This window comes from Oncorhynchus nerka, linkage group LG8 (assembly GCF_034236695.1).
Source record: "Oncorhynchus nerka isolate Pitt River linkage group LG8, Oner_Uvic_2.0, whole genome shotgun sequence".
NCBI lineage: Eukaryota > Metazoa > Chordata > Actinopteri > Salmoniformes > Salmonidae > Oncorhynchus > Oncorhynchus nerka.
This window is the reverse complement of record NC_088403.1, coordinates 45,589,493-45,616,255: the sequence shown is the minus strand read 5'-3', so window position 1 is coordinate 45,616,255 and position 26,763 is coordinate 45,589,493. Positions and strand designations below refer to the sequence as shown.

The 26,763-nt window shown below is 42.1% G+C and overlaps 1 protein-coding gene across 1 annotated transcript in view; it reads right to left on the bottom strand.

Moving 5' to 3' along the window:
* The window catches only part of LOC115133407 (H(+)/Cl(-) exchange transporter 3), a 66,472-nt gene extending 47,346 nt beyond the window's left edge, over window positions 1-19,126 (bottom strand). Inside the window, 2 exon segments of the mRNA XM_029666601.2 lie at window positions 8,289-8,481; window positions 18,987-19,126. Coding sequence (XP_029522461.2) covers window positions 8,289-8,454 — 166 coding nt within the window. The 5' untranslated portion in view covers window positions 8,455-8,481; window positions 18,987-19,126.
* Between the last annotated feature and the right edge of the window lie 7,637 nt (window positions 19,127-26,763).

The window sequence follows — 26,763 nt, the reverse complement described above, 5'->3', positions numbered from 1 at the left end:
GATTTCAATACCCACGGACATAGATTTTCGATCCGGTCTGGTCCAAATCTGAACCTATCATAGAAGTACGTCTATGTTTGGTTCAGATTTGGTCAGGTCTAGACCAGCCGAACATAGTTATCTATAAATTACGTATTTTCAACTGTCATTCATTACCGAAAATGAATCTGATTTCAACGTCCGTAAAATATGTATTTTTCAACGTCTTTCATGCCTTTTCAACGTCCTGAAAAATACGTATTTTAAACTTCCGGAAAATATATATTTTCAACATTCAATCAGAACCTAAATTTAACCTAACATCAACGTCTGAAAAAGAAGAATTTTAGACATCTTTTCAACATCCTTTTGCTTACTGGGACTATTCTAGTTCCACTGTGGGTGCCGCTTTTTGGGCTTGCCTAAAGCAGCAGAAATGAAAGGAGCAGCCCTGTTACCCCTTCATTTATTCCACATTTTGTTGTGTTACAGCCTGAATTCCAAAATGGATTCGATTCAATAGATGTTTTTCTTTCACCCATCTACACAAAATACCCCATAATGACAAAGTGAAAACATGTTTTTAGAATTGTTTGCTAATTTATTGAAAATGAAATACAGAAATATCAAATTTACATACAGTGTAAGTATTCACACACCCGAGTAAATACATGTTAGAATCACCTTTGGCAGCAATTACAGTTGTGAGTCTTTCTGGTTAAGTCTCTAATACACAGGTCTCAAACTCATTCCATGGAAGACTGAGTGTCTGTGGGTTTTCACTCCGCCCTTGTACTTGATTGAAGAATTAAGGTCACTAATTATACTGAACATAAAATATAAACGCAACATGTAAAGTGTTGGTCCCATGTATCATTAGCTGAAATAAAATATCCCAGAAATGTTCCATACTCGCAAAAAGCTTATTTCTCGAAAATGCTGTGCACAAATTTGTTTACATCTCTGTTAGTGAGCCTTTCTCTTTTGCCAAGACAATCCATCTACCTGACAGGTGTGGCATATCAAGAAGTCGATTAAACAGCATTATTCTTACACCAGGTGCACCTTGTGCTGAGGCCACTCTAAAGTGTACAGTTTTGTCACACAACACAATGTCACAGGCGTCTCAAGTTGAGGGAACATGCCATTGGCATGCTGACTGCAGGAATGTTCACCAGAGCTGTTATCATGGAATTTGAATGTTCATTTCTCTATCATAAGCCACCTCCAACGTTTTTCTTTGAGAATTTGGCAGTACCTCACAACCGAAGACCATGTGTAACCACACCAGCACAGGACCTCAATATCTGGCTTCTTCACCTGCTGGATCATCTGAGACCAGTCACGCAGTCAGCTGATGAAACTGTGGGTTTGCACAACCAAATCATTTCTGCACAAACTGTCAGAAACCGTCTTAGGGATGCTCATCTGCGTGCTCGTCATCCTCACCAGGGTCTTGACCTGACTGCAGTTTGGAGTCGTAACAGTTTTCCGTAGGCAAATGTGAACCTTTGATGGCCACTGGCATGCTGAAGAAGTGTGCTCTTCACGGATTAATCATGGTTTCAACTGTACCTGGCATATGGCAGACAGCATGTATGGCATTGTGTGGGCAAACGGTTTGCTGATATCAACATTGTGAACAGAGTGCCCCAAGGTGGCGGTGGGGTTAGGGTATGGGCAGGCATAAGCCACAATTGAACACAATTGTATTTTATCCATGGTAATTTCAATGCACAGAGATACCGTGACGAGATCCTGAGGCCCATTGTCGTGCCATTCATCCACCGCCATCACCTCATGTTTCAGCATGATAATGCAAGTCCCCATGTCACAAGAATCTTTACACAATTCCTGGAAGATCAAAATGTCCTAGTTCTTCCATGGCCTGCATACTCACCAGACAGTTTGTTTGGGATGCTCTGGATTGACTTGTACGACAGTGCGTTCCAGTTCCCGCAAATATCCAGCAACTTCGAAACAGCCATTGAAGAGGAGTGGGACAACATTCCACAGGCCACAATCAACAGCCTGAACAACTCTATGCGAAGGAACTGTGTCGCGCTACAGTGAGGCAAATGATGGTCAAACCATATGCTGACTGGTTTTCTGATCCACGCCCCTACCCTTTGTTTTAATGGTATCTGTGACCAACAGATGCATATCTTTATTCCCAGTCATGTGAAATCCATAGATTATGGCCTAATTTATTTATTTCAATTGACTGATTTCCTTAAATGAACTGTAAATCACTAAAAACTATGAAATTGTTGCATGTTGCGTTTATATTTTGTTCAGTGTGGTAAAGAACTCCCCACACCTTGTTATCTAAGGCTTAATTGAAAGGAAAAAACAAAAACCTGAAGACACTAGGCTCTCCATGGAATGAGTTTGACACCCCTGCTATAATAGCTTTGCACGCCTGGATTGTCATATATTTGCACATTATAATGTTTTTAATTCTTCAAGCTGTGAAGTTGGTGATTCATAATTTTTTGACAGCCATTTTCAAGACTTGCCATAGATTTTCAAGCCTATTTAAATAAAAACTGTAACTAGGCCACTCAGGAGCATTCAATGTCGTCTTGATAAGCAACCCCTGAGTATATTTGGCCTTGTGTTTGAGGTTATTGTCCTGCTGAAAGGTGAATTTGTCTCCCAGTGTTCGTTGGAAAGGAGACTGAACCAGGTGATTTGCTCCTTTCAATTTTTTTATCATAAACAAACTCCACAGTTCTTGATGATAAGCATGCCCATAACATGATGCAGTGACGTGTTGGATTTGCCCCAAACATAATTGTTTGTATTTAGGACAAAGTTAATTTCTTTGCGACATTTTTGCAGTTTTGCTTTAGTGCCTAATTGTAAACCGGATGCATGTTTTAGAATATTTTATTCTGTACAGGCTTCCTTCTTTTCTATATGTCAATTAGGTTAGTGTTGTGGAGTAACTATAATGTTGTTGATCCATCCTCATTTTCTCCTATCACAGCCATTAAACTCTGCAACTGTTTTAAAGTCCCTATTGGCCTTATGGTGAAATCCCTAAGCGGTTTACTTCCTTTCCGGCAACTGATTTAGGAAGGACGCCTGTATCTTTGTAGTGACTGGGTGTATTGATATACCATCCCAAGTGTAATTAATAACTTCACCATGCTCAAAATGATATTTAATGTCTGTTTTTTTTACCCATCTACCAATAGGTGCCCTTCTTTGCGAGGCATTTGAAAACCTCCTTGGTCTTTGTGGTTGAATCTGTGTTTGAAATTTACTGCTCGACTGAGGGACCTTACAGACAGTTGTATGTGTGGGGTACAGAGATGAGGTAGTTGTTCAAAAATCATGTTAAAACACTATTATTGCACACAGTGAGTCCATGCAACTTATTATTGTCACACCCTGATCTGTTTCACCTGTCTTTGTGATTGTCTCCACCCCCCTCCAGGTGTCGCCCATTTTCCCCATTATCCCATGTGTATTTATACCTGTGTTCTCTGTTTGTCTGTTGCCAGTTCGTCTTGTCATGCCAACCAGCGTTTTTGTGTCAGCTCCTGCTTTTCACCAGTCTCTCTTATCTCGTCCTCCTGGTTTTTGACCCTTGCCTGTCCTGACCCTGTACCCATCCGCCTAACCACACTGCCTGCCTGCCGTCCTGTACCTTTGCCGTCCCTCCTCTGGATTAACAACCTTTGCCTGAGCCTGCCTGCCGTCCTGTCCCATTGCTGTAATAAACATTGTTACTTCGACACGGTCTGCATCTGGGTCTTACCTTGATACCTGATAATTATGTGACTTGTTAAGCACATTTTTACTCCTGAACTTATTTAGGCAAAGGGATTGAATACTTGACTCAAGACATTTCAGCTTTTCATTTTTAATTCATTAGTAAACATTTCTAAAAACACAAAACACTTTGACATTATGGGGTATTGTGTGTAGGCCTGTGACAAATAATCTAAACTTAATACATTTTAAATTAAGGCTGTAACACAACAAAAAGTGGAAAAAGTCAAGGTGTGTGAAAACTTTGAGGGCACTGTATAAATTGTGACGGGTTTTCATGTCTTTGCAATTAGTTTATGCTCATTAGCATATTTAGCTAGCAGCTTCTATAAAAATCCGCTAGTACTTGTGCTAATTTTGTTAGCATTTTGGTAATGGACACCTAATGTGCTTTTTTTTGTATTTTTAGCGCAAAAAAAACAGTAATACCGTATATCCTGGGATGAGAGAAGGACAGTATAACGATATGAAAATTTGGTTACCGCCCAACCTTAGAGGCCACTGATTGAACAGAGATTGAGAGTGACCTTGTGTGTAACCCAATACCGGCCAAAACGCACACGCCACACAATGACCCGCTTCTCTGTGTGTCCTACTGAACAAAGCCTGGTCACCCTCACTGGAGCGCTACTATACAGCCAGCCTTCACTGGGTCATTAATTATTAATATGTCGGGTCTGCTCTGCCTCTGTCTGGTCTCCTTAAGTGTAGGACACACAGCACTTACACGACACAGCATATTCCAAAGTAAAGTTATGATAGGTAAGAGCACAGAGCATGGTGGAGAATTTCAACCTTAACATTCCTAGATACATATTGCTTGGTGTGAGGAATCCTGCCAAGAACTAATGTACTCTAAAACTGCCCTAAGGCTGAAACAATGCAGCATGAGAACATTATGAGCCTTTTACACTAGGCCTACATGACACAATATTTAGATTCACTCTCCTGGTTTACCAGCCGTTTCCGCATTCAACAGCCACAGTTGAAGTCGGAAGTTTACATACACTATTGTTGGAGTCATTAAAACTCGTTTTTCAACCACTCCACAAAATCCTTGTTAACAAACAATAGTTTCAGCAAGTCAGTTAGGACATATACTTTGTGCATGACACAAGCAATTTTTCCAACAATTATTTACAGACAGATTATTTCACTTATAACTCACTGTATCACAATTCCAGTGGATCAGAAGTTTACATACACTAAATTGACTGTGCCTTTAAACAGCTTGGAAAATTCCAGAAAAGTATGTCATGGCTTTAGAAGCTTCTGATAGGCTAATTGAAATAATTTGAGTCAATTCGAGGTTTACCTGTGGATGTATTTCAAGGCCTACCTTCAAACTCAGTGCCTCTGTGCTTGTCATCTTGGGGGCTAGGGGGCAGAATTTTCACTTTTGGATAAATAGCGTACCCAATTTCAACTTCCTGCTACTCATGCCAAGAATATAAGATATGCATATTATTCATAGATTTGGATAGAAAACACTGAAGTTTCTAAAACTGTTTGAATCATGTCTTTGAGTATAACAGAACTTATGTAGCAGGCAAAACCCCGAGGACTAACTGTTCAGATTTTTTATTCCCCCCCCCCTCTGTTCCCTGAGTTGTCTTTGCCAAGGGATATTTCATAGGAACCTGTTTTCAGTTCCTACCGCTTCCACTGGATGTCACCAGTCTTCGGAATGTGGTTGAGGTTAATTCCTTTGTTAATGAAGAAGTAGGCCAACTCAGAACTGGGTAACACTTTTGTGAGTTGCTCAAGATGTGAAAAGCAGCGCTGATTTGTTTTCATTCCTGTATTGAACACAGATTGCCCCATCTACAATTTGATCGATTATTAACGTTTAAAAATACCTAAAGTTGTATTACAAAAGTAGTTTGAAATATTTTGGCAAAGTTCATAGGCAACTTTTGAAATATTTTGTAGTTTTTTGTAAGCTGTTTTTTTCTGGATCAAACGCGCTTTATAAATGGACATTTTGGATATATATGGACGGAATTAATCGAACAAAAGGACCAATTGTGATATTTATGGGACATATTGGAATGCCAACAAAATAATCTCGTCAAAGGTAATGCATGTTTTATATTTTATTTCAGTGTTTTGTGTAGCGCCTGCAGGGTTGAAATATGTTAAATGTCCTTCCATAAGCATGCTGAAAATCTGTTAATTTGTTTACAGTAAAATAGCATTGTATCTGGTCAAACACCATTTTTTCCAGAAGTTTACTACGGGTTGGTAACAAGCTGATTAGTCGGTTATTTGAGCCAGTAAAAGGGGGCTTTACTATTCTTGGGTAGCGGAATTACTTTTGCTTCCCTCCGAGCCTGGGGCACACACTTTCTAGTAGGCTTAGACTAAAGATATGGCAAATAGGAGTGGCAATATCATCAGCTATTATTGTCAGTAATTTTCTATCCAAGTTGTCAGACCACAGTGGCTTGTCATTGTTAATAGACAACAATAATTTGTTCACCTCTTCCACACTCACTTTATGGAAACCAAAATTACAACGCTTGTCTTTCATAATTTGATCAGTTACACTTGGCTGTGTAGTGTCAGCGTTTGTTGCTGGCATTTCATGCCTACATTTTGCTAATCTTGCCAATGAAAAAAATCCTTAAAGTAGATGAGCCTAACAGAAGACAATTTGCCCTGTACTCAGAAACTCATACTGCATTCACAGGGGCGCGCACACACACGAGGAGCTCTGTGCTTGTATACAACACTCCAGAGACGAGGATAAGGAGAGGATTGTGCAGCAGAGAGTAAAAATGTCAAGAACTCCCTTGGCACCCTTAAGCACAACTTAAAGTAAACTCTGGTAATGAAAAAGAACAACTCTACTTTAGAATATTATTATGTCCCATCAGACTCAATCAGACAAAAGGCTCTCTTTATTTGGCTTTCCTTGGGCTCTGCTTACATCCATGGTTTGACAAATGTACTTTAGTACTGGCAATCCGTTTGTAAATCTTCTCTCAAACCAACGCACGTACAAACACGCATACATAAGTTCAAACTCAGTTAAAAGTGTCAAAGAGTTAAGCACAAAGTTCTTCCTCAGAATGAGCGAGTTTCTGCCACACACACAAATACATGTATTAAGTAGGTTTCGATTAAGTAGCATTTCAAAAAGACCTTCAGATACGACAAGCTTCCCTAATTTACTATTCACAGTCGCTGCAGCCAACAATGACTAGCCATATTAAACAACATATCAGCTATGAGGGAGCTGGTTCTCTTTTGAACAGCTACAAGAAGGCCAAGCTAGAGGAGCCTGCAGAAGCCAGCGTAACTATGGTTACAAGACATGAATCAGCAGCACAAGCGTCAGGCCAGCAGGCAGCAACAGGAAACAAGCAGGATGTGGCAGTAGTAGACACGGGACACCTGCTATTACAGAGCAGAGTACACTGGGCTAGGGAAGCAGGAGGGGGTGTGAAAGGAACAGGTGATTGGTACAGGCCTGAAAGACAGGGAGCATCGGTTGGCACAGGAACAATGTGAAAGGATGCCTTTATGTCTACATCATAGTGATGAGTGGAATATCATCAGCAACACACCTACAAAGCTGCATATTACAATACACAACTAAAAAAAGCAGTAAATAGTCAAATCCACACCCACAAAGCACAACGTGTGCAGTTCAAGTGTCCAATCACAAAGCCGCATGGTACAAGCCACACCTAGAAAAGCAGCAAAGGCCAAAAGTAGCACAACCACAAAACCTGCAAGAAGTAAAGCCACGAGTCACGAGCACAAACTAAACAGGAACTGAAGCACCATGAATGGAGAAGTGAATAAGGTACATGGATGGCGATGGCAGGGAAAATAATAAAATAAAACAAGGTTTACAGGAATGGACATAGTCTGGTCCCAGATCTGTTTCTTTGTGCTGTATTTGCCAGCTCCTATGGCTGTTGTCATACAAAAACATGCTGGTTGATCTGGGACCGGGCTAGTATGAATGAGGCTGCAAGCACAAAACAAACACAAAAACAAGATGGCGGCAGCCAGCCGGGAGGGGAACCCAACCAATCACGGTTATGGATGGAGGTGACGGCTATGAATGGTAGCGGAACTAAAGTCAAGAGGTGGCAGGCAGGTGACATCTGATGGAGGGTGTGGTTTGGGATGGGGTGTCATGGATAGATGGAGGGTTGATGGATACGTGTCGGGGGCAGAAAGCAGCAGAGAGCGTCAACAGTAGGGCTCACAAAAGCAAGGGTAAAACTGCAAATCACAGGGTAGCAAGGGGGCCAAGTGGGTGAGGCAGCATTGAGTGAGTTGATCAGCAATGCAGCAAATTTGGCGGCCAGGATAGGAAGCTCACAATAACACAGCTCACAATATCCATCCATGGATAGACCCACAGCTTCTGGCCTGGACCAGACCCTCTTCATCTGACCAAAATAGCCCAGCCAGAGCCTCTCTCCCCTGGGGTCAACAGCCCGGCACTATGGGGGTGATAGTGGGTGTCTGGTGGCGTAGTCGGCAGCAATTAGCAGTGGGCCTACCTGGGGAGGTGGCATCTCCGTCCAGAAGGTTGTCGTCCTCAGAGGTGTGGAAGTCCATGACGACTCCGGCGCCATCCAGTAGCTCCTCGTCGCTGCTGGCACTGGCAATGCTGTTGTAGCTGTTCCTGTAGTAGCCCTTCCTGTTGAAGAGCTGCTCCGACTCCATTTAGCTACGTGCTACACAGGCAGTGCCCTGCGTGGGAACACAAACACAGTCTCAGATCACAGGGCGGGCACTGGAGATGCTGTTGTAGCTGTTTCTGTGGTAGCCCCTGTTGAACTTGAGCTGCTGGAAAACACACACAGGCACATACACTCAGGCAGACAGGAAAGTCCACAGCTCAGCCTGGCTGTAACCAGAAGGCGGAATTAAATGTGGGTAAGGTTTCCGTTTCAGATTCGTTCTGATTCCCGAACCTCGTTACCAGCCTTGCGGCAGTGTCGTTTCTGGTTGGTGATAGAGGATGGAAAGAAGGGCGGAAAAAGGGATAGGGAAGGAAGGAGGAGGGTCATTAGGACACATGATGAGTGTGAGATGTCAGACCCAGAGACTTCACTAAAGAAGAAGACGGAGGTGACAGAGAAGTAGCAGTAAACTCATCAGCTGTGTTGTTTCTGTCAGCATGGAGGACTGTGATGATGGAGGACCCTGGTGGTGAACATCCTCAGGCCCATACTGTGAAAAATGTATATCATTACCTCTGTCTGGTTGTCTGAGAGTGTGTGCTAGATTGGAATCATAAGCCTGTACCCTGCACAGCACCTCTGTCTGAATTTGGAATTGGACTGTTTGGTGCCCAGTCAGGAGGAGATTTTGATTCCTTTTGGAAATCATTTTGTTTACCTCTCCAGTCCATCAGGAATATGGGACATTTTTACTGCATCCGTTTTGAGGAATTACATAAATACAAACCATTTATGTGTGGGAAGAACCAGCCAGTAGTGTTTATGTCTATTTTTAGTTTGGGGATTAGGATGAACAGAGTGATGCTGATTTAGAACAAAATAGTAGAGCACACTAACCTCACTATTTCCCCCCTAGTGGAAGCAGGGGCAAACAAAACCTAGTCCAGAACCATAGAGGAAGGAGGATACACCAAAACCTTTGCTAGATCATAAAAGATGGGCTAGCTCAGGGTTTCCTCTGGATCAAAAGGGGGCTTAGGTGATGGGCGTGGCGGGCGTGGCGGGGGGAGCAGCTGAAATTTAGAGGCCCCCATTTTGGTGGTGTAGACACATTTTTGCATTTTTAAGCCAATTTCCTGCAATTCTACAAATTTCTCCATGGACCAGAGATATTTTCTTGCAATTTTAAAGTAAAATTACTGTAATTCTACACATTTTGCCATGCAGCGGAGTAAACATTTAGCTGTTTTAATGCCAATCTCTTGCAATTCTATGCATTTTGCCATTGCTAATGCTGTGTTATTTTGCTCAAACATAGTAACAAAATATATACTGCTAAATTCATTGCTTTTGGAATTTTCAATTCTCCTTGACAGCTTTAATTTAGGTGATTGAGAATTCTCAAAGATTATATTATTTGAAAATATATAGGTCCATTATCTTTTCTACATAGTTTATATTTGGTTTTAATAGTTTAAGTTAACACTAAAAGCATTTCTACATCTAGAAATGTATTTTGAATTTTACATACACCTTAGCCAATATATTTACACTCAGTTTTTCACAATTCCTGACATTTAATCCTAGTAAAAATGCCCTGTTTTAGGTCAGTTAAGATCACCACTTTATTTTAAGAATGTGAAATGTCAGATTAATAGTAGAGAGAAAGATTTATTTTAGCTTGTATTTCTTTCATCACATTCCCAGTGGGTCAGAAGTTTACATACACTGAATTAGTATTTGGTAGCATTGCCATTAAATTGTTTAACTTGGGTCAAACGTTTCAGGTAGCCTTCCACAAGCTTCCCACAATAAGTTGGGTGAATTTTGGCCCATTCCTCCTGACAGAGCTGGTGTAACCGAGTCAGGTTTGTAGGCCTCCTTGCTCGCACACGCTTTTTCAGTTCTGCCCACAAACTTTCTATAGGATTACCTTGACATTGTTGTCCTTAAGCCATTTTGCTACAACTTTGGAAGTATGCTCGGGTCATTGTCCATTTGGAAGACCCATTTGCGACCAAGCTTTAACTTCCTGACTGATGTCTTGAGATGTTGCTTCAATATATCCACATAATTTTCCTCCCTCATGAAGCCATCTATTTTGTGAAGTGCACCAGTCCCTCCTGCAGCAAAGCACCCCCACAACATGATGCTGCCACCCCCGTGCTTCACGGTTGGGATGGTGTTCTTCGGCTTGCAAGCCTCCCCCTTTTTCCTCCAAACATAACGATGGTCATTATGGCCAAAAAGTTATATTTTTGTTTCATCAGACCAGAGGACATTTCTCCAAAAAGTACGATCTTTGTCCCCATGTGCAATTGCAAACTGTAGTCTGACTTTTTTATGGCGGTTTTGGAGCAGTGGCTTCTTCCTTGCTGAGTGGCCTTTCAGGTTATGTCGATATAGGACTCGTTTTACTGTGGATATAGATACTTTTGTACCTGTTTCCTCCAGCATCTTCACAAGGTCCTTTGCTGTTGTTCTGGGATTGATTTGCACTTTTTGCACCAAAGTACGTTCATCTCTAGGAGACAGAACGTATCTCCTTCCTGAGCGGTATATATTGGCTGCGTGGTCCCATGGTGTTTATACTTGCGTACTATTGTTTGTACAGATGAACGTAGTACCTTCAGGCATTTGGAAATTGCTCCCAAGGATGAACCAGACTTGTGGAGGTCTACAGATTGTTTTCTGAGGTCTTGGCTGATTTATTTTAGATTTTCCCATGATGTCAAGCAAAGAGGCACTGAGTTTGAAGGTAGGCCTTGAAATACATCCACAGGTACACCTCCAATTGACTCAAATTATGTCAATTAGCCTATCAGAAGCTTCTAAAGCAATGACATCATTTTCTGGAATTTTCCAAGCTGTTTAAAGGCACAGTCAACTTAGTGTATGTAAACGTCTGATCCACTGGAATTGTGATACAGTCAGTTATAAGTTAAATAATCTGTCTGTAAACAATTGTTGGGAATATTTGTGGAGTGGTTGAAAAATGAGTTTTAATGACTCCAACCTAAGTGTATGTAAACTTCCGACTTCAACTGTAGGCAAACGCTTAGGTGGCCCATCCGAGGATTTCAATGGCAGAAAACTCCCTGCTAGCTACTAGCTAGCCAATGTGACTGTGAATAAGTGGTTTAATAATTCTTCTACGAATGGTTTCTGGCTTTACCTAGCAAGAGGTGATCTTTTTCTACGTGATAAAAAAAAGGTAGGCCTATGAGATGAAATGGAAGCAGGTTGAGCTAATGATATGTCTGAATCACGTAGAGTAACTTAATATAACCGTGTATCATCATCATCATACTATCCAGACCCAGAGCGATGAGAACTAAATGAATCCTAAAGTGAACAGTACTAAATCAAATGGCAGGCAGCAAATGATTTCATCTATATATGAGTCACCAATTTACAGCCAGAGAGTCTAAACCCATTATACAGGGATATTGTTTGATATACTCCTTTACTTTAGAGTAACTGACTGTAGGCCATATCCTCGATTTAATTTACTGCTCTGAAAACTTATTTGACTGTCTGGCAGTGGTATCACTGACTCTTATGGGGAGATTATGAATTCTCCCAGAGTCCATGGATAGTGTAGTATAAGTATCCTCTCTCGACAGAGAAATGGAAGTCCCACAAGTCACGAGCTCATAATGACAGGAAGAAATAGAGTCAAAATCCTTCTAGGCTTCCTCCCGTTTCATTTACACTCATCAACGTTCAAAAGCAAAAGGAGATGATAGTGTCACTGATGTCACTACAGCTTATGTTCCATTCAAGTATAGGAATCTTGCAGGGCTCCCGAATGGCACAGCGGTCTAAGGCACTGCCTCTCAGTGCTAGAGGCGTCACTACAGACCCCGGTTCGATTCCAGGCTGTATCACAACCGGCCGTGATTGGGAGTCCCATAGGGCGGTGCACAATTGACCCAATGCCGTCTGGTTTAGGGTTTTGCCGGGGTAGGCAGTCATTGTAAATAAGAATTTGTTCTTAACTAACTTCCCTAGTTAAATATAGGTTAAATAGAAATATATAAACTCTGTAATGACTACAATGTGAGACAGACACTCATAATTTTCTCATATTCCCCCCCCAATCCTTAACAGCACATCCCTAGGTGTCTATGGAGGAGACAACACACCAGAGACTAGAGAGCCTACATTTCACAAGCCTAGTCTCATAGCTTTACATACAGTAACTAACTCTTCATGACATAGACCAACAGACTGAACCACTAGCCTAACAACTTCCCCTCTCACCTTGAATCAATAAATCCCTTTGAGCTGTATTCAATTAAAGCAGGAAATTCTATTCTGTTTGTTTTTAGGAGGAATGCCAACAAGTCCAAGAGCGCTCTTGTTCTTGGTTAACAAGTGTGAGCCTTTTTCAACCTCCATCTTGGCACCAGTTACTGTGGTCATGAGCTTGCTAGGCCCAGTGCCCACCAAGCTGTGAACACGCTCAGCATGAGTTTCAACTCTCAAGAAGACAAAAACTTAAGATGACCTAGGTCATTCCGAGCGAAAATTTAACCAAAATCGCAATTAGAATGTTTTATTCCCTGAACTGTGGTACAAAGAAATGGTAGGCTATTTGAAGGAAAGATCTTTGACATTTACAGAATAACACTGCAGGAGTCTGAACTGTCTGTTCCCACCCAGTTCTCTCACTTCTTCTCCACAAGGTTGAGGTGAAGCCGTGAACGTTTTGGTAAAACTATACGACCATCAGGCTTCAGCACAGACGAGGAGAAAGTGGGTTCATTTAGTCTCAGAACCGACCGAAAGGGTGTGAAATGATCCATCTTAAATAAGCTAAGCTTTGTCATAGACTCACATGCAACAGATATCCGATACATGAAGTTGCTTACTGCAAAGCAAGGCTACGGTTTCGATGAGGAACGATACAAACAGGCTGAATTTGAGAGGAATATTACTTTAGAAAACAGCTCCTATGAAGGATACATGATCCCTATCCTTTTTCACCCTGACATTTGAGAATATGGATGAGAATATATGTGTTTGAATGATGGGAAAGCGTTATCTGAGATGCCAAAACGAGCCGGGCCTGGCAGTGACAGTTACACAACTTATTAGAGCCGGGACGATATCAGTATCGCAATGTTTTTCCCATGACAAAAACGAAAACACGAAGCAGGTCAAACTCTGCGGTCCTTTAAAACCTGCTGTATGTCAAAAATATTGTGTGCTTTCACTTGGGAAATAAACAAATGTGACTCTGGATGACAACATATTGATGTTTGTTTCCAACATTAAGGCTGTTTTCCTAAAGAAGTTAAATCGGCTTCGTGTTTTGTTTACATTTACATTTACATTTAAGTCATTTAGCAGACGCTCTTATCCAGAGCGACATACAAAATTGTTTCCTTGTCACGGTACTTACGAGTATCACAATACTGGTATCGTCCTGGACCCACAACTTATAAAGCAGGCGAGAGAGTGGGCCTCTTCTTTCAGTAGTCAAGGACCTAGATGTTGCCAGGGGAAACTGTTGCTGCGATATGACTCAGCGTTTTGCCCGCCCCTCAGTGATATGATCACACCTCCTGTAAGGCAGCCTCACCACTGCCAACACTACAGGTTGACACACCTCCAAAACAACTCTTTTTTTCAATTACAGTTGCTTTCTACATTACCTCCGCCACTTATACACCTCAACTACATCGATCCCCAATCCTACCTACTGTCATAATCAATTTACTAGGGTGTAGTAATGCAATAACGTTCAACTGAAAGTTGTGAAAACCTCAAACAGAAACTGTTTTCAAGCTCTCTAAACTTGCATTAATGCTGCACATTTTAGGAGTCAGAAAAGCTTACTTTGAGAGCTGACCAAGCAACAACAAAAAATGTCAGCCAAGTCTTGAGAAATATACCAGACCAGTGCCAGGAACTTGTGTTGTGACATTGTAGAAGTAAGAGGGGGGAAAAAATAAAGATTCTTGAATAAGAGGTCAGCACTGTCACAGATGGAACACAGAATATGGACATTAATATTGTCCCTAAAAATAATATGAATAAATGCCCGGCACCTAAATAATAAAAAGAGTCTCGGCAGAGTAAGCCAAGAGTATATATTTTAGGGAAAATAACGCATATATATATTTTTCAAAAATGTTCTCATCTTAAAAATGAGGGATAAGTAATAGCTTTGATTTCTGGTCAAACAGATGGGAACGGAGTCTTAGAGAACCTCTATCAGAAAAAAAGTCTTAAAAGGTATATCAACACTTATATTTAATGGGTCTTCCACTTATATTTAGTTTGAGGAATTATTTGCCTTCTGTAAATTTAAGAAACATTGCCATGTGCCTTGTAATTTCCTAATTTCTCGGTCACACTCTGATCTGATTCACCGGTCTTGTGCTTGTCTCCACCCCCCACCAGGTGTCTACCATTTGTCCGCATTATCTCATGTGTATTTATACATGCGTTTTCTATTTGTCTGTTGGCAGTTTGTCTTGTCCTACCAGCATGTTCCCTGTGCTCTAGTTTTTCTTAAGTCTAACCAGTTCTGACCATTCTGCCTGTCCTGATCCTATCCGCCGTCCTGTACCTGCCTGACTGATTTGGATTGCGACTCTTGGCCTGCCTTGACTTACATTTTGCCTGCCCCTTGAACTATAATAAACTCTGACTCGTACTATCTGCCTCCTGTGTCTGCCTCTGGGTCTTAGCCTGAGGCCTGATATTCTCTCCCTCATGAGGGAGGAAAATAAAAATTCACAGAAGTATCAGGTAAAGGTAGACCTACCAATTAGTTAGTGTATTTACTGACAAAGATTTTTGTTTATGAATTATTAAGTGATTAAAACTTGTAATTCTTTCACCAAAAGGAATTACTGCACAAAGTTGGGTCACCTTCTACTCGCTCTCTGCCTCCCTCTTCTCGCTCTCTGCCTGCCTCTCTCGCTCTCTGCCTCCCCCTCCATCTCTCTGCCTCTCTTTTCCTCTCTCTCTCTCTGCCTCCATCCCTCTTTCTTTCTGCCTCCCCCTCTCTCTCTGCCTCCCTCCCTCTCCTCCTCTCTGCATCTCCATCTGCCTCCCCTCTCTCTCTGCCTGCCTCACTCCTCCTCCCTTCCTCCCTCCCTCCCTCTCTCTCTGCCGCACTCCCTCACTCTCTGCCGCACTCCCTCTCCTCCTCTCTGCATCTCCATCTGCCTCCCCTCTCTCTCTGCCTGCCTCACTCCTCCTCCCTTCCTCCCTCCCTCCCTCTCTCTCTGCCGCACTCCCTCTCTCTCTCTCTCTCTGCCTCCCTCTCTCTCTGCCTCCTCCCTCTCTGCCTCCTCCCTCTCTGCCTCCTCCCTCTCTGCCTCCTCCCTCTCTGCCTCCCTCCTCCTCCCTCTCTCTCTCCCCCTCTCTCTCTCCCCCTCGCTCTCTGCCTGCCTCTCTCGCTCCCTGCCTGCCTCTCTCGCTCTCTGCCTGCCTCTCCCGCTCTCTGCCTGCCTCTCCCGCTCTCTGCCTGCCCCTCTCGCTCTCTGCCTCCCCCCCATCTCTCTGCCTCTCTCTTTTCCTCCCTCTCTCTCTGCCTCCATCCCTCTTTCTTTCTGCCTCCTCCTCCTTCTGCCTCTCTCTCTGCCTCCCCCAGCCTCCCTCTCTCTCTGCCTCCCTCCCTCTCCTCCTCCTCTCTGCATCTCCATCTGCCTCCCCTCTCTCTCTGCCTGCCTCACTCCCCTCTCTGCCTGCCTCGCTCGCTCTCTGCCTGCCTCTCTCGCTTGCTCTCTGCCTTCCCCTCCATCTCTCTACCTCTTTTCCTCCCTCCCTCTGCCTCTCTCTCTCTCTCTCTTTGCCTCTCTCTCTCTCTCTCTCTGCCTCTCTCTCTCTCTCTGACACTCTCTCTCTTTGCCTCTCTCTCTCTCTTTGCCTCTCTCTCTCTCTCTCTCTCTTTGCCTCTCTCTCTCTCTCTTTGCCTCTCTCTCTCTCTCTCTCTCTTTGCCTCTCTCTCTCTCTCTCTCTCTCTCTTTGCCTCTCTCTCTCTCTCTCTCTCTCTTTGCCTCTCTCTCTCTCTCTTTGCCTCTCTTTGCCTCTCTCTCTCTTTGCCTCTCTCTCTCTCTTTGCCTCTCTCTCTCTCTTTGCCTCTCTCTCTCTTTGCCTCCTCTCTCTCTTTGCCTCTCTCTCTCTCTTTGCCTCTCTCTCTTTGCCTCTCTCTCTTTCTCTCTCTCTCTCTTTGCCTCTCTCTCTCTCTTTGCCTCTCTCTCTCTCTTTGCCTCTCTCTCTCTCTCTCTCTCTCTCTTTGCCTCTCTCTCTCTCTTTGCCTCTCTCTCTCTCTCTTTGCCTCTCTCTCTCTCTCTCTTTGCCTCTCTCTCTCTCTCTCTCTTTGCCTCTCTCTCTCTCTGCCTCCCTCCCTCTCCTCCTCCTCTCTGCATCTCCATCTGCCTCCCCTCTCTCTCTGCCTGCCTCACTCCCCCTCTCTGCCTGCCTCGCTCGCTCTCTGCCTGCCTCTCTCGCTTGCTCTCTGCCTTCCCCTCCATCTCTCTACCTCTTTTCCTCCCTCCCTCTGCCTCTCTCTCTCTCTCTCTTTGCCTCTCTCTCTCTCTCTTTGCCTCTCTCTCTCTTGTTGATTTGGCCCAACCACAGACGTCCAAGATTGGTGACCGGACCAAATCTGAATCAATCATAGACGTCTGTGTTTCACAAGTTTGACAAGCATAGTACAGTACAGTAGAGTACAGTACAGAAAAGTAGAGTACATTTTAGTACAGTAGAACACACTAGAGGAGAGTACAGTATAATGTATTGCATTTTACTCTACTATACTGAACTCTACTGTGATGTCCAAACTTGTGAAACATAGACGTCTATGATTGGTTCAGATTTGATCCAGTCCAGAACAACAAAATTTGGTCTTGTTTGGGGGGCGGCGCTCATTAGAATAATAGCCAGCGTGTAAAATAATACCCAAATATGCAAAAGAGGCATATTGCATATTTCTAACTTTGTTTACCTATTCAGGATACATCACCATGAAGAGAATTATATTTCTATCCATAATTATGAATTTCTGTGTAGTGACCGATCAAGGACCCATGATGTAATTCTGTTACTGTAAGTCTGTTACCAGGTGTAAATCCACTGCACTTATTGTAGTTCAATAACCAAAATAGATTACATTTTCACTTAAGGTGCCATGCCATAGCTGACATCCCATTCTTTCTGTAGACATCTTTGATTCGATATTTAAGATTTTTGGGAAAATGTGGTTGCGTTCAAAAAAAAAAAAGAGGCAGATTTTCCTGTAAATCTGTTACCACAGTTCTTCCAGTAAATGTGTTTTTGTGAAATGTTCTGTATAAATTGTTCAAAGTAGTCCTCGTGAATAGAGTTGTACGGTTTGTTAAACTTTGAAATCAATGGTTTTTGGTTGGCATACATTTTAAAGTGAAAAATCTGAATCTAGCGTAACTCCATTATCGTGGAATTGCCCCTAACCTAAATGAGTTGAATGCACTGACCGTATGTCGCTCTGCATACATCACTAAATGTAGGCTACCACCCTCCAATGAACATCCCAAATAAGTGAGTCTAGAGATACATGGGTGAAGTGGTTGGATAGTCCAACAGTAGCCAATGTGATTTGATATGTAGCTGCACAGAGAAAATTAATTTGAGCATAAACTAGACCACTCACTGAGTTACCCTAAAAAAAGAGCTACTTTTCAACCAAAAGCAATTGTAAGACCTGTGGTCCTTTCCTGTTGCTCATATAAAACGCCAATTTACACCCCATTCACCCTAACATATTTGATGTATAAATCACAGCTCACACAAGCCACTCAGATGGTTATGATACGGTAATAGTCACGTGATACATAGGACTATGTAATGGGTGCATGTATTGAAGAGAAAATACATATCACACTATGCAATATGTTCATATACATCTATGCCATAAAATCTGCATGCAATACAAACTATATGCATCTCGCCTTTTACTGTGTAAGGTGAAAGGCCACTAAACAAACATGAAAAGGAACATTTCCACTGCCTGTCACGCGCCTTTCTGATGTATCATGGTGCCATGACATTGTTGCTAGCTAGCTAGCTAGGGCAGTAGCTTGGGGTTTCTGGATGATACAACGAACGTTACAGCTGACACCATCCTACATTTAACACATACAAAATGCAGCCAGCTAGTTACAACCACAAATAAGTACGGTGGATAAAGGATACGTGTCTTGTAGTGTAATATGGCGACTAGAATGTAGCTAATAAGCTAGTAGCTAGTTAGCTAACTACGACTGACAGGGGCTCGAGTGCTCCTTTTTAAAATGTCAGTTACCGTTAGTTGGCCTGATTCGATTTTGATGCAACTACTACACCATTTGACATGATGAATTTCACAAAGCGATGTTGTTGTTGTACGCATAACTGACCAGTGAATATGTGCAACATACTGGTGAAAATGATCACCTACCGTCCAGCAAGCATGACGAGATGAGCACCTGTGTTCAGATTTTTAAAAATGTACATAGATACGATGGTGGCCTTGGTGGGTAAACTATTAACTTTTACCATCAAACGTTGTGCACCAGCAACATCACATACCTTTTCGATGCCGCTATTCCACCCCGGACAAAACGAATCATCATTTTCTTGAGTAGAAACGTTGCGTTTTTACAAAAATATATTTGACATTCTCCCCATTATGTTTTTTTTCTGTCCCATTCCTGTGTCAATGACGTTTACTTCCGGTTTCTTGATCTCCCAGCCCCATCGCAGTCGTGAGGAGCGCGAAATGTGGGCAAGGAGCCAGGATAGAACATATTTTTATTTTAATAACGTGCAATAAAACATTATAAATTAGAAGTAGACAAAATTAGCCTCCTTGAAATTGGATTGGCAATAATAAGAGTGCATTTTTTTGCCATATATAATACTATTATATAATATTATTAAACGATTATCTTTTATCCATGTCCTCATCCATAATAAGAGTTTGCTGAACATACAAGTACAAATTAAACACCCCCTCGGGGATTAATAAAGTATATTTTTCCATGGACTACTTGTTGGTAACTACTTGTTAACTCTAGAAAAAAAACTAATGCATTAGGTTTTGGCACTGTAGTTATCCATGAATGTTCTTGTCCCTCCAGGATCATCATGGCTAACACTGGATTATGGTTAGAAAATGCCTTTTATTTCATTTGAAGAGTGAGAAGAAAATCTGAAACACATTCAAAGTGGCTCAGTAGCTAGCTTTCCATCCAATTGATTTTTCCATCCAATTTACAGATTTTCATGCGAATATTCTAAAATCCGAATAAAGAAAATATATTTTCCCTGCCAGTAACCAAGTTTCCATACAGTTTTTATGCGAGTAAAGTCATATAATACATATTTTTAATAATCACACCGCTGTAATGGAAACAGGAAGTTTCGGTGTAATTTTATAAAAAATTATTTTGTTCGACATGGTGGGATCTTTTGTGTCGGTTAAATGTATTATGCGGGAAATGGTGATGGAAACGCCTTTATGCGCAAAAATTGATATAATAACCATCGTATCGAAGTAAATTTGGAGTCACGCGATGATATGGTGTGTCGTCCTCCTACTACAACTCGAGAAAACCATATAGTTTATTAGGCTAGCCTACAGATTAAATAAATTATTAACTTCACAGGGTGGTGAAAGTGCATGGTGATGAGCTTGATGCAGCTTTCCAATATAGAGCGTCTTATACTGGTGACATGATGATCGATGCTTGACTGCCGTTTTACAAATAAAAATATTCTCGCTCTTATCCATAATAATCTCATTATGTCGACTGGACAAGGCGCACAGCCTACACCCGCATTGTATCTGCAAGCTGTTGGTTAGAGCGCTGGAGACAAAAACAGAGTAGGCACATTTGCTATTTAATGCAACAGTTTTTTTACAAAACTATCCATAGAGTTGAAAATGCGATGGAAACACATTGAACTTTAGATTTTCATTCAGGAGACTACATGAGAATCTAAACGAAAAAGTAGAAAACATTGTGTCATCAGGCACTGCATTTCATCTGCAATAAATCAATTTGGTGGAAACATACTAATGGTGGGAAAATACGCATATTTTCTCTAGAATATTCGCATGAAAATATGTGCCAATCGGATGGAAACCAAGCTACCACCAGGTTTACATCCAACCTTATAATACGCATTAAGTTGCCTACGTGTTGGATAAAACATGTCATGACAGTCCAGATGGGACCAGAACATGTGTAGGTTAACATTCGAAATGTCGACAAAACGCTATACAAGGTGGGATCGTTTTGTGTCGGTAAAATTAATTATTGCAGAAATGTAGGTGGAAACGCTTTGTGCGCAAGTATTGATATAATATCATGTCAAAGTAAACTTGGAGATACGCGATGACATGCTGCGCGTGTTGTGTGTTCCTCCCACTATGAGTCGTCAAAACCATGCAGTTTATTTGGCTACGGATGGAATTAATTATGATGAATTTCACAGGGGGGTGAAAGTGCAAGGTGATGAGCTGATGCTCCTTTCCAATAAATATCGAGAGTCTTATTCTGGTGATATGATCATCGATGCTTGGCTGCCGCTAATTTTTCCATAATAATCTCAACATGTTGGCTATACCCACACTGTATCTGCAAACTGTTGACTAGAGCGCACGTGCCAATACCAGTGGGCTCATAAAGAATGCAACAATTTTTTTTGTAAGAGAACCATTAGTAGAATTGAAAACGCGATGGAAACCCATTTAACTTATATTTTTTATGTTTATGTGCCCTATGTCATTATAGAGGATCTCATGTTAAATACTGTTGAAGTAATATGGAAAAAGGTTCATCTGTCTCACCTAAAACCCATTCTAGTGGGAAGCTGCTATCAACCATCAAGTGCTAACAGTCAATATCTGTACATGAACTCAGCAAAAAAATAAACATCCCTTTTTCAGGACCCTGTCTTTCAAAGATAATTCGTAAAAATCCAAATAACTTCACAGATCTTCAGTGTAAAAGGTTTAAACACTGTTTCCCATGTGGTAGGCAATTAAGGTCACAGTTATGAAAACTTAGGACACTAAAGAGGCCTTTCTACTGACTCTGAAAAACACCAAAAGAAAGATACCCAAGGTCCCTGCTCATCTGCGTGAACGTGTCTCACATGCTGACCAGACCGGACACGTCGCGTGGGCGAGCGTCGCAAAATACATTTAGAAATCCATGTTATTCAATTATTGCACCCAAACAGCTCGCGAGCATCTGCGAAGCCAAGGGCTAAAATATAACTCATTCCTATTTCTGACGCAGATCGCGCTGCAAGTCGTGCCTCTCAACTCAATATTTATATCCCAGGACAAATTAGCTAGCAACAGCAAGCTAGCTAAATAGGACAAATTAACTAGCTAAATTGCCATACATGATTAATGCTTTTCGACCTGTCCCCAAATTAATGTCATTGGTTCAGAGTTTGTTTTGATATTTTAACCTGCGTGTCGTGATCGGATTTGGTGTGGGGGGGCAAAATAAATGTATGCACGATAGCGCATGATAGCGCACGATGGCGCACGCGCGCAGCCGGTTTGGGTTCCGTGTTAGGCATGCTGCAAGGAGGCATGAGGACTGCAGATGTGGGCCAGGGCAATAAATTGCAATGACCGTGCTGTGAGATGCCTAAGACAGCGCTACAGGGAGACAGGACGGACAGCTGATCGCCCTCGCAGTGGCAGACCACGTGTAACAACACCTGCCAGGATCGGTACATCCGAACAGCACACCTGCGGGGCAGGTGCAGGATGGTAACAACAACTGCCCGAGTTACACCAGGAACACACAATCCCTCCATCAGTGCTCAGACGTCGCTTATGGGCACAATCCCACCATCGCTGGACCAGACAGGACTGGCAAAAAGTGCTCTTCACTGATGAGTCAGAGTTTTGTCTCACCAGGGGTGATGGTCGGATTCGCGTTTATCGTCGAAGGAATGAGCGTTACACTGAGGCCTGTACTTTGGAGCGGGATCGATTTGGAGGTGGAGGGTCTGTGGCGGTGTGTCACAGCATCATCGGACTGAGCTTGTTGTCATTGCAGGCAATATCAACACTGTGCGTTACAGGGAGGACATCCTCCGTCATGTGGTACCCTTACTGCAGGCTCAACCTGACAATGCCAGCCATACTGCTCGTTCTACAAGGCAGGAATGTCAGTGTTCCGCCATGGCCAGCGAAGAGCCCGGATCTCAATCCCATTGAGCATGTCTGGGACCTGTTGGATCGGAGGCTGAGGGCTAGGGCCATTACCCACCCCCCCCCCCAGAAATGTCCGGGAACTTGCAGGTACCTTGGTGGAAGAGTGGGGTAACATCTCACAGCAAGAACTGACAAATCTGGTGCAGTCCATGAGGAGGAGATGCACTGCAGTACATAATGCAGCTGGTGGCCACACCAGATACTGACTTACTTTTGATTTTGACCCCCCTTTGTTCAGGGACACACTATTCCATTTCTGTTAGTCACATGTCTGTGGAACTTGTTCAGTTTGTCACAATTGTTGAATCTTGTTATGTTCATACAAATATTTACACATGTTAAGTTTGCTGAAAATAAACGCAGTTGACAGTGAGAGGACGTTTCTTTTTTTGCTGAGTTCATGTGAAATGCTTGATAATGTATGTGATTTCAACAGAGAGGTATATTTTCTGGGTGATTTAAATATTGACTGGCTTTGATCAAGCTGCCCACTCAAGAAAAAGCTTCAAACTATAAGCAGTGCCTGCAACCTGGTCAATCTACCTACCAGGGTAGTTACAAACAGCACAGAAATGAAATCCTCAACATGTATTGATCACATCTTTACTAATGCTCCAGAAATGTGCTTGAAAGCAGTATCCAGATCCATCGGATGTAATGATCACAATATATTAGCCATATAACCAAACCAAAGCTGGGCCTAATATAGTGTATAAGAGGTCAATAATAAAATATGTTTTCTAGTGATTCCTATGTTGTTGATGTAAAGAATATTTGTTGGTCCGTGGTGTGTAATTAGGAGCAAACGCTGCATTTAACACATTTATGAAATGGCTTATTCCAGTTACTAAGCATGCACCCATTAAGAAAATGACTGTAAAAACGATTAAATCCCTGTGGATAGATGAGGAATTGAAAAATTGTATGGTTGAGAGGGATGAGGCAAAAGCAATGGCACATAAGTCTGGCTGCACAACCGATTGGCAAACATATTGCAAATTGAGAAATCATTTGATTAAACTGAATAAAAAGAAGAAGAAACTACACTATGAAACGAAGATACAGTGGGGCAAAAATGTATTTAGTCAGCCACCAATTGTGCAAGTTCTCCCACTTAAAAATATGAGAGAGGCCTGTGATTTTGTAGGATTTTTAATGAATTTATTTGCAAATTATGTTGGAAAATAAGTCATAAGTATAAAAAGTTATATTTTGGCTTTATCTGACCATATGACGTTCTCCCAATCTTCTTCTGGATCATCCAAATGCTCTCTAGCAAACTTCAGACGGGCCTGGACATGTACTGGCTTAAGCAGGGGGACACGTCTGGCACTGCAGGATTTGAGTCCCTGGTGGCGTAGTGTGTTACTGATGGTAGGCTTTGTTACTTTGGTCCCAGCTCTCTGCAGGTCATTCACTAGGTCCCCCCGTGTGGTTCTGGGATTTTTGCTCACCGTTCTTGTGATCATTTTGACCCCACGGGGTGAGATCTTGCGTGGAACCCCAGATCGAGGGAGATTATCAGTGTTCTTGTATGTCTTCCATTTCCTAATAATTGCTCCCACAGTTGATTTCTTCAAACCAAGCTGCTTACCTATTGCAGATTCAGTCTTCCCAGCCTGGTGCAGGTCTATAATTTTGTTTCTGGTGTCCTTTGACAGCTCTTTGGTCTTGGCCATAGTGGAGTTTGGAGTGTGACTGTTTGAGGTTGTGGACAGGTGTCTTTTATACTGATAACAAGTTCAAACAGGTGCCATTAATACAGGTAACGACTGGAGGACAGAGGAGCCTCTTAAAGAAGAAGTTACAGGTCTGTGAAAGCCAGAAATCTTGCTTGTTTGTAGGTGACCAAATACTTATTTTCCACCATAATTTGCAAATAAATTCATTAAAAATCCTACAATGTGATTTTCTGTATTTTCTTTCTTATTTTGTCTGTCATAGTTGAAGTGTACCTATGATGAAAATTACAGGCCTCTCAGGCCTCTCTCATCTTTTTAAGTGGGAGAACTTGCACAATTGGTGGCTGACTAAATACTTTTTTCCCCCACTGTAAATGACATAGAGAATGATAGTAAAAAGCTTTGGAGCACCTTTAATGAAATTCTAGGAAAAAAGGCAAACTCAGCTCCACCTGTCACGACTTCTGCCGAAGTCGGCTAAGTTCCTTGTTCGGGCGGCGTTCAGTGTTCCATTTGTTTTGTCTTGTTCCCCCGCACACCTGGTTTTCATTCCCTAATCACACTACATATATATTCCTTCTGTCCCCCCCATGTCTTTGTGTGGAATTGTTTTTGTTACATGTTTCGTGTTTCGTGTTTCGTGTTACGCGCCAGGCTGGGTTTCCCCAGGTACTGTGTTGTACCAGAGTGTGTTTAATTGTTTAACTATTGCATTATTGTGACTGTTGTCGCGCTTTGCACTTTTGCCATTTGGCTGGAGGTTTTTGACACAGTTGCGTCTGTCTGTTGTTACTTCTGCCTATTAAAGTGTGCGCTTGATCACAACTCCGCTCTCCTGCACCTGACTTCTTACCAGTAGCGCACAACCTGACACCATCATTCATTGAAATAAGATTGATCATTCATCACACAACCAACTGATATTGCCAACTACTTATTGTTTTTTTTTCAATGGCAAGATTAGCTAATTTAGGCATGACATGCCAGCAACAAACGCTAACACTACACATCTAAGTATATCTGACCGAATTATGAAAGACAAGCATTGTAATTTTGATTTCCATAAACTGATTGTGGAAGAGGTGAAAAAAAGTATTGTTGTCTATCAACAATGACAAGCCACCGGGGTCTGACAACTTGGAGGGAAAATTACTGAGGATAATAGCGGACAATATTGCCACTCCTTTTTGCCATATTTTCAATTTAAGCCTACTAGAAAGTGTGTGCCCCCAGGCTTAGAGTGAAGCAAATGTCATTCGCTACCTAAGACTAGTAAAGCCCCCTTTACTGGCTCAAATAGCTGATCAATGAGCCTGTTACCAACCCTTAGTTAATATTTTGGGAAAAATGGTGTTTGACCAGATACAATGCTATTTTACAGTAAACAAATTGACAACAAACATTCAGGGAAGGACATTCAACAAGCACAGCGCTTACACAAATGACTGATGATTGCCTGAGAGAAATTGTCGATAAAAAGATTGTGGGGGCTGTTTTGTTAGACTTCAGTGTGGCTTTTGACATTATCAATCATAGTCTTCTGCTGGAAAAACGTATGTGTTATGTCTTTACACCCCCTGCTATATTGTGGATAAAGAGTTACCTGTCTAACAGAACACAGAGGGTGTTCTTTATTGGGACTTAGGCAAATTGCAATCGGCTCAGAACAAGGCAGCACGGCTGGCCCTTGGATGTACACAGAGAGCTAATATTAATAATATACATGTCAATTTCTCCTGGCTCAAAGTGGAGAGATTGACTTCATCACTACTTGTATTTATGAGAGGTATTGACATGTTGAATGCAGTCCATGCATACCCCACAAGGTCTCTTCACAGTCTCCAAATCCAGAACCAACTATGGGAGGTACTAGAGCCATGACAACATGGAACTCTATTCCACATCAAGTAACTGATGCAAGCAGTAAAATTTGATTTAAAAAACAGATAAAAATACACCTTATGGGACAGCGGGCACTTTAAAGCAACACAAACAGCCACAGACACATGCGTACACATACGATAATATATGCACTACACACACGTACACATGGATTTTGTACTGTAGATATGTGGGAGGCGTGGAGTCGGGGCCTGAGGGCACACAGTGTGTTGGGAAATCTGTGAATGTATTGTAATGTTTTTAAAATTGTAGAAAAAAAACGGCCTTAATTTTGCACCGACTTTTATCCGCAACAATTACATTTGATGGAAACATGTCTGTTGGGAAAAATGTGAATTTTGTTTTTAATGCGGATTGTTGAATATTCAGCATGAAAATCCAATTGTATGGAAACCCAGTTAGTGGTGTGTTTCTGTGCAAAGGGAAAATGTAGCTTCCATCAACCTCACTCAAGCTGCGAGCAATGCAACATCGAAGAATACCGCCATTCGCGGGCAGAGTAAAGAAACCATTCACTTCAGAATAGGGTGTGATA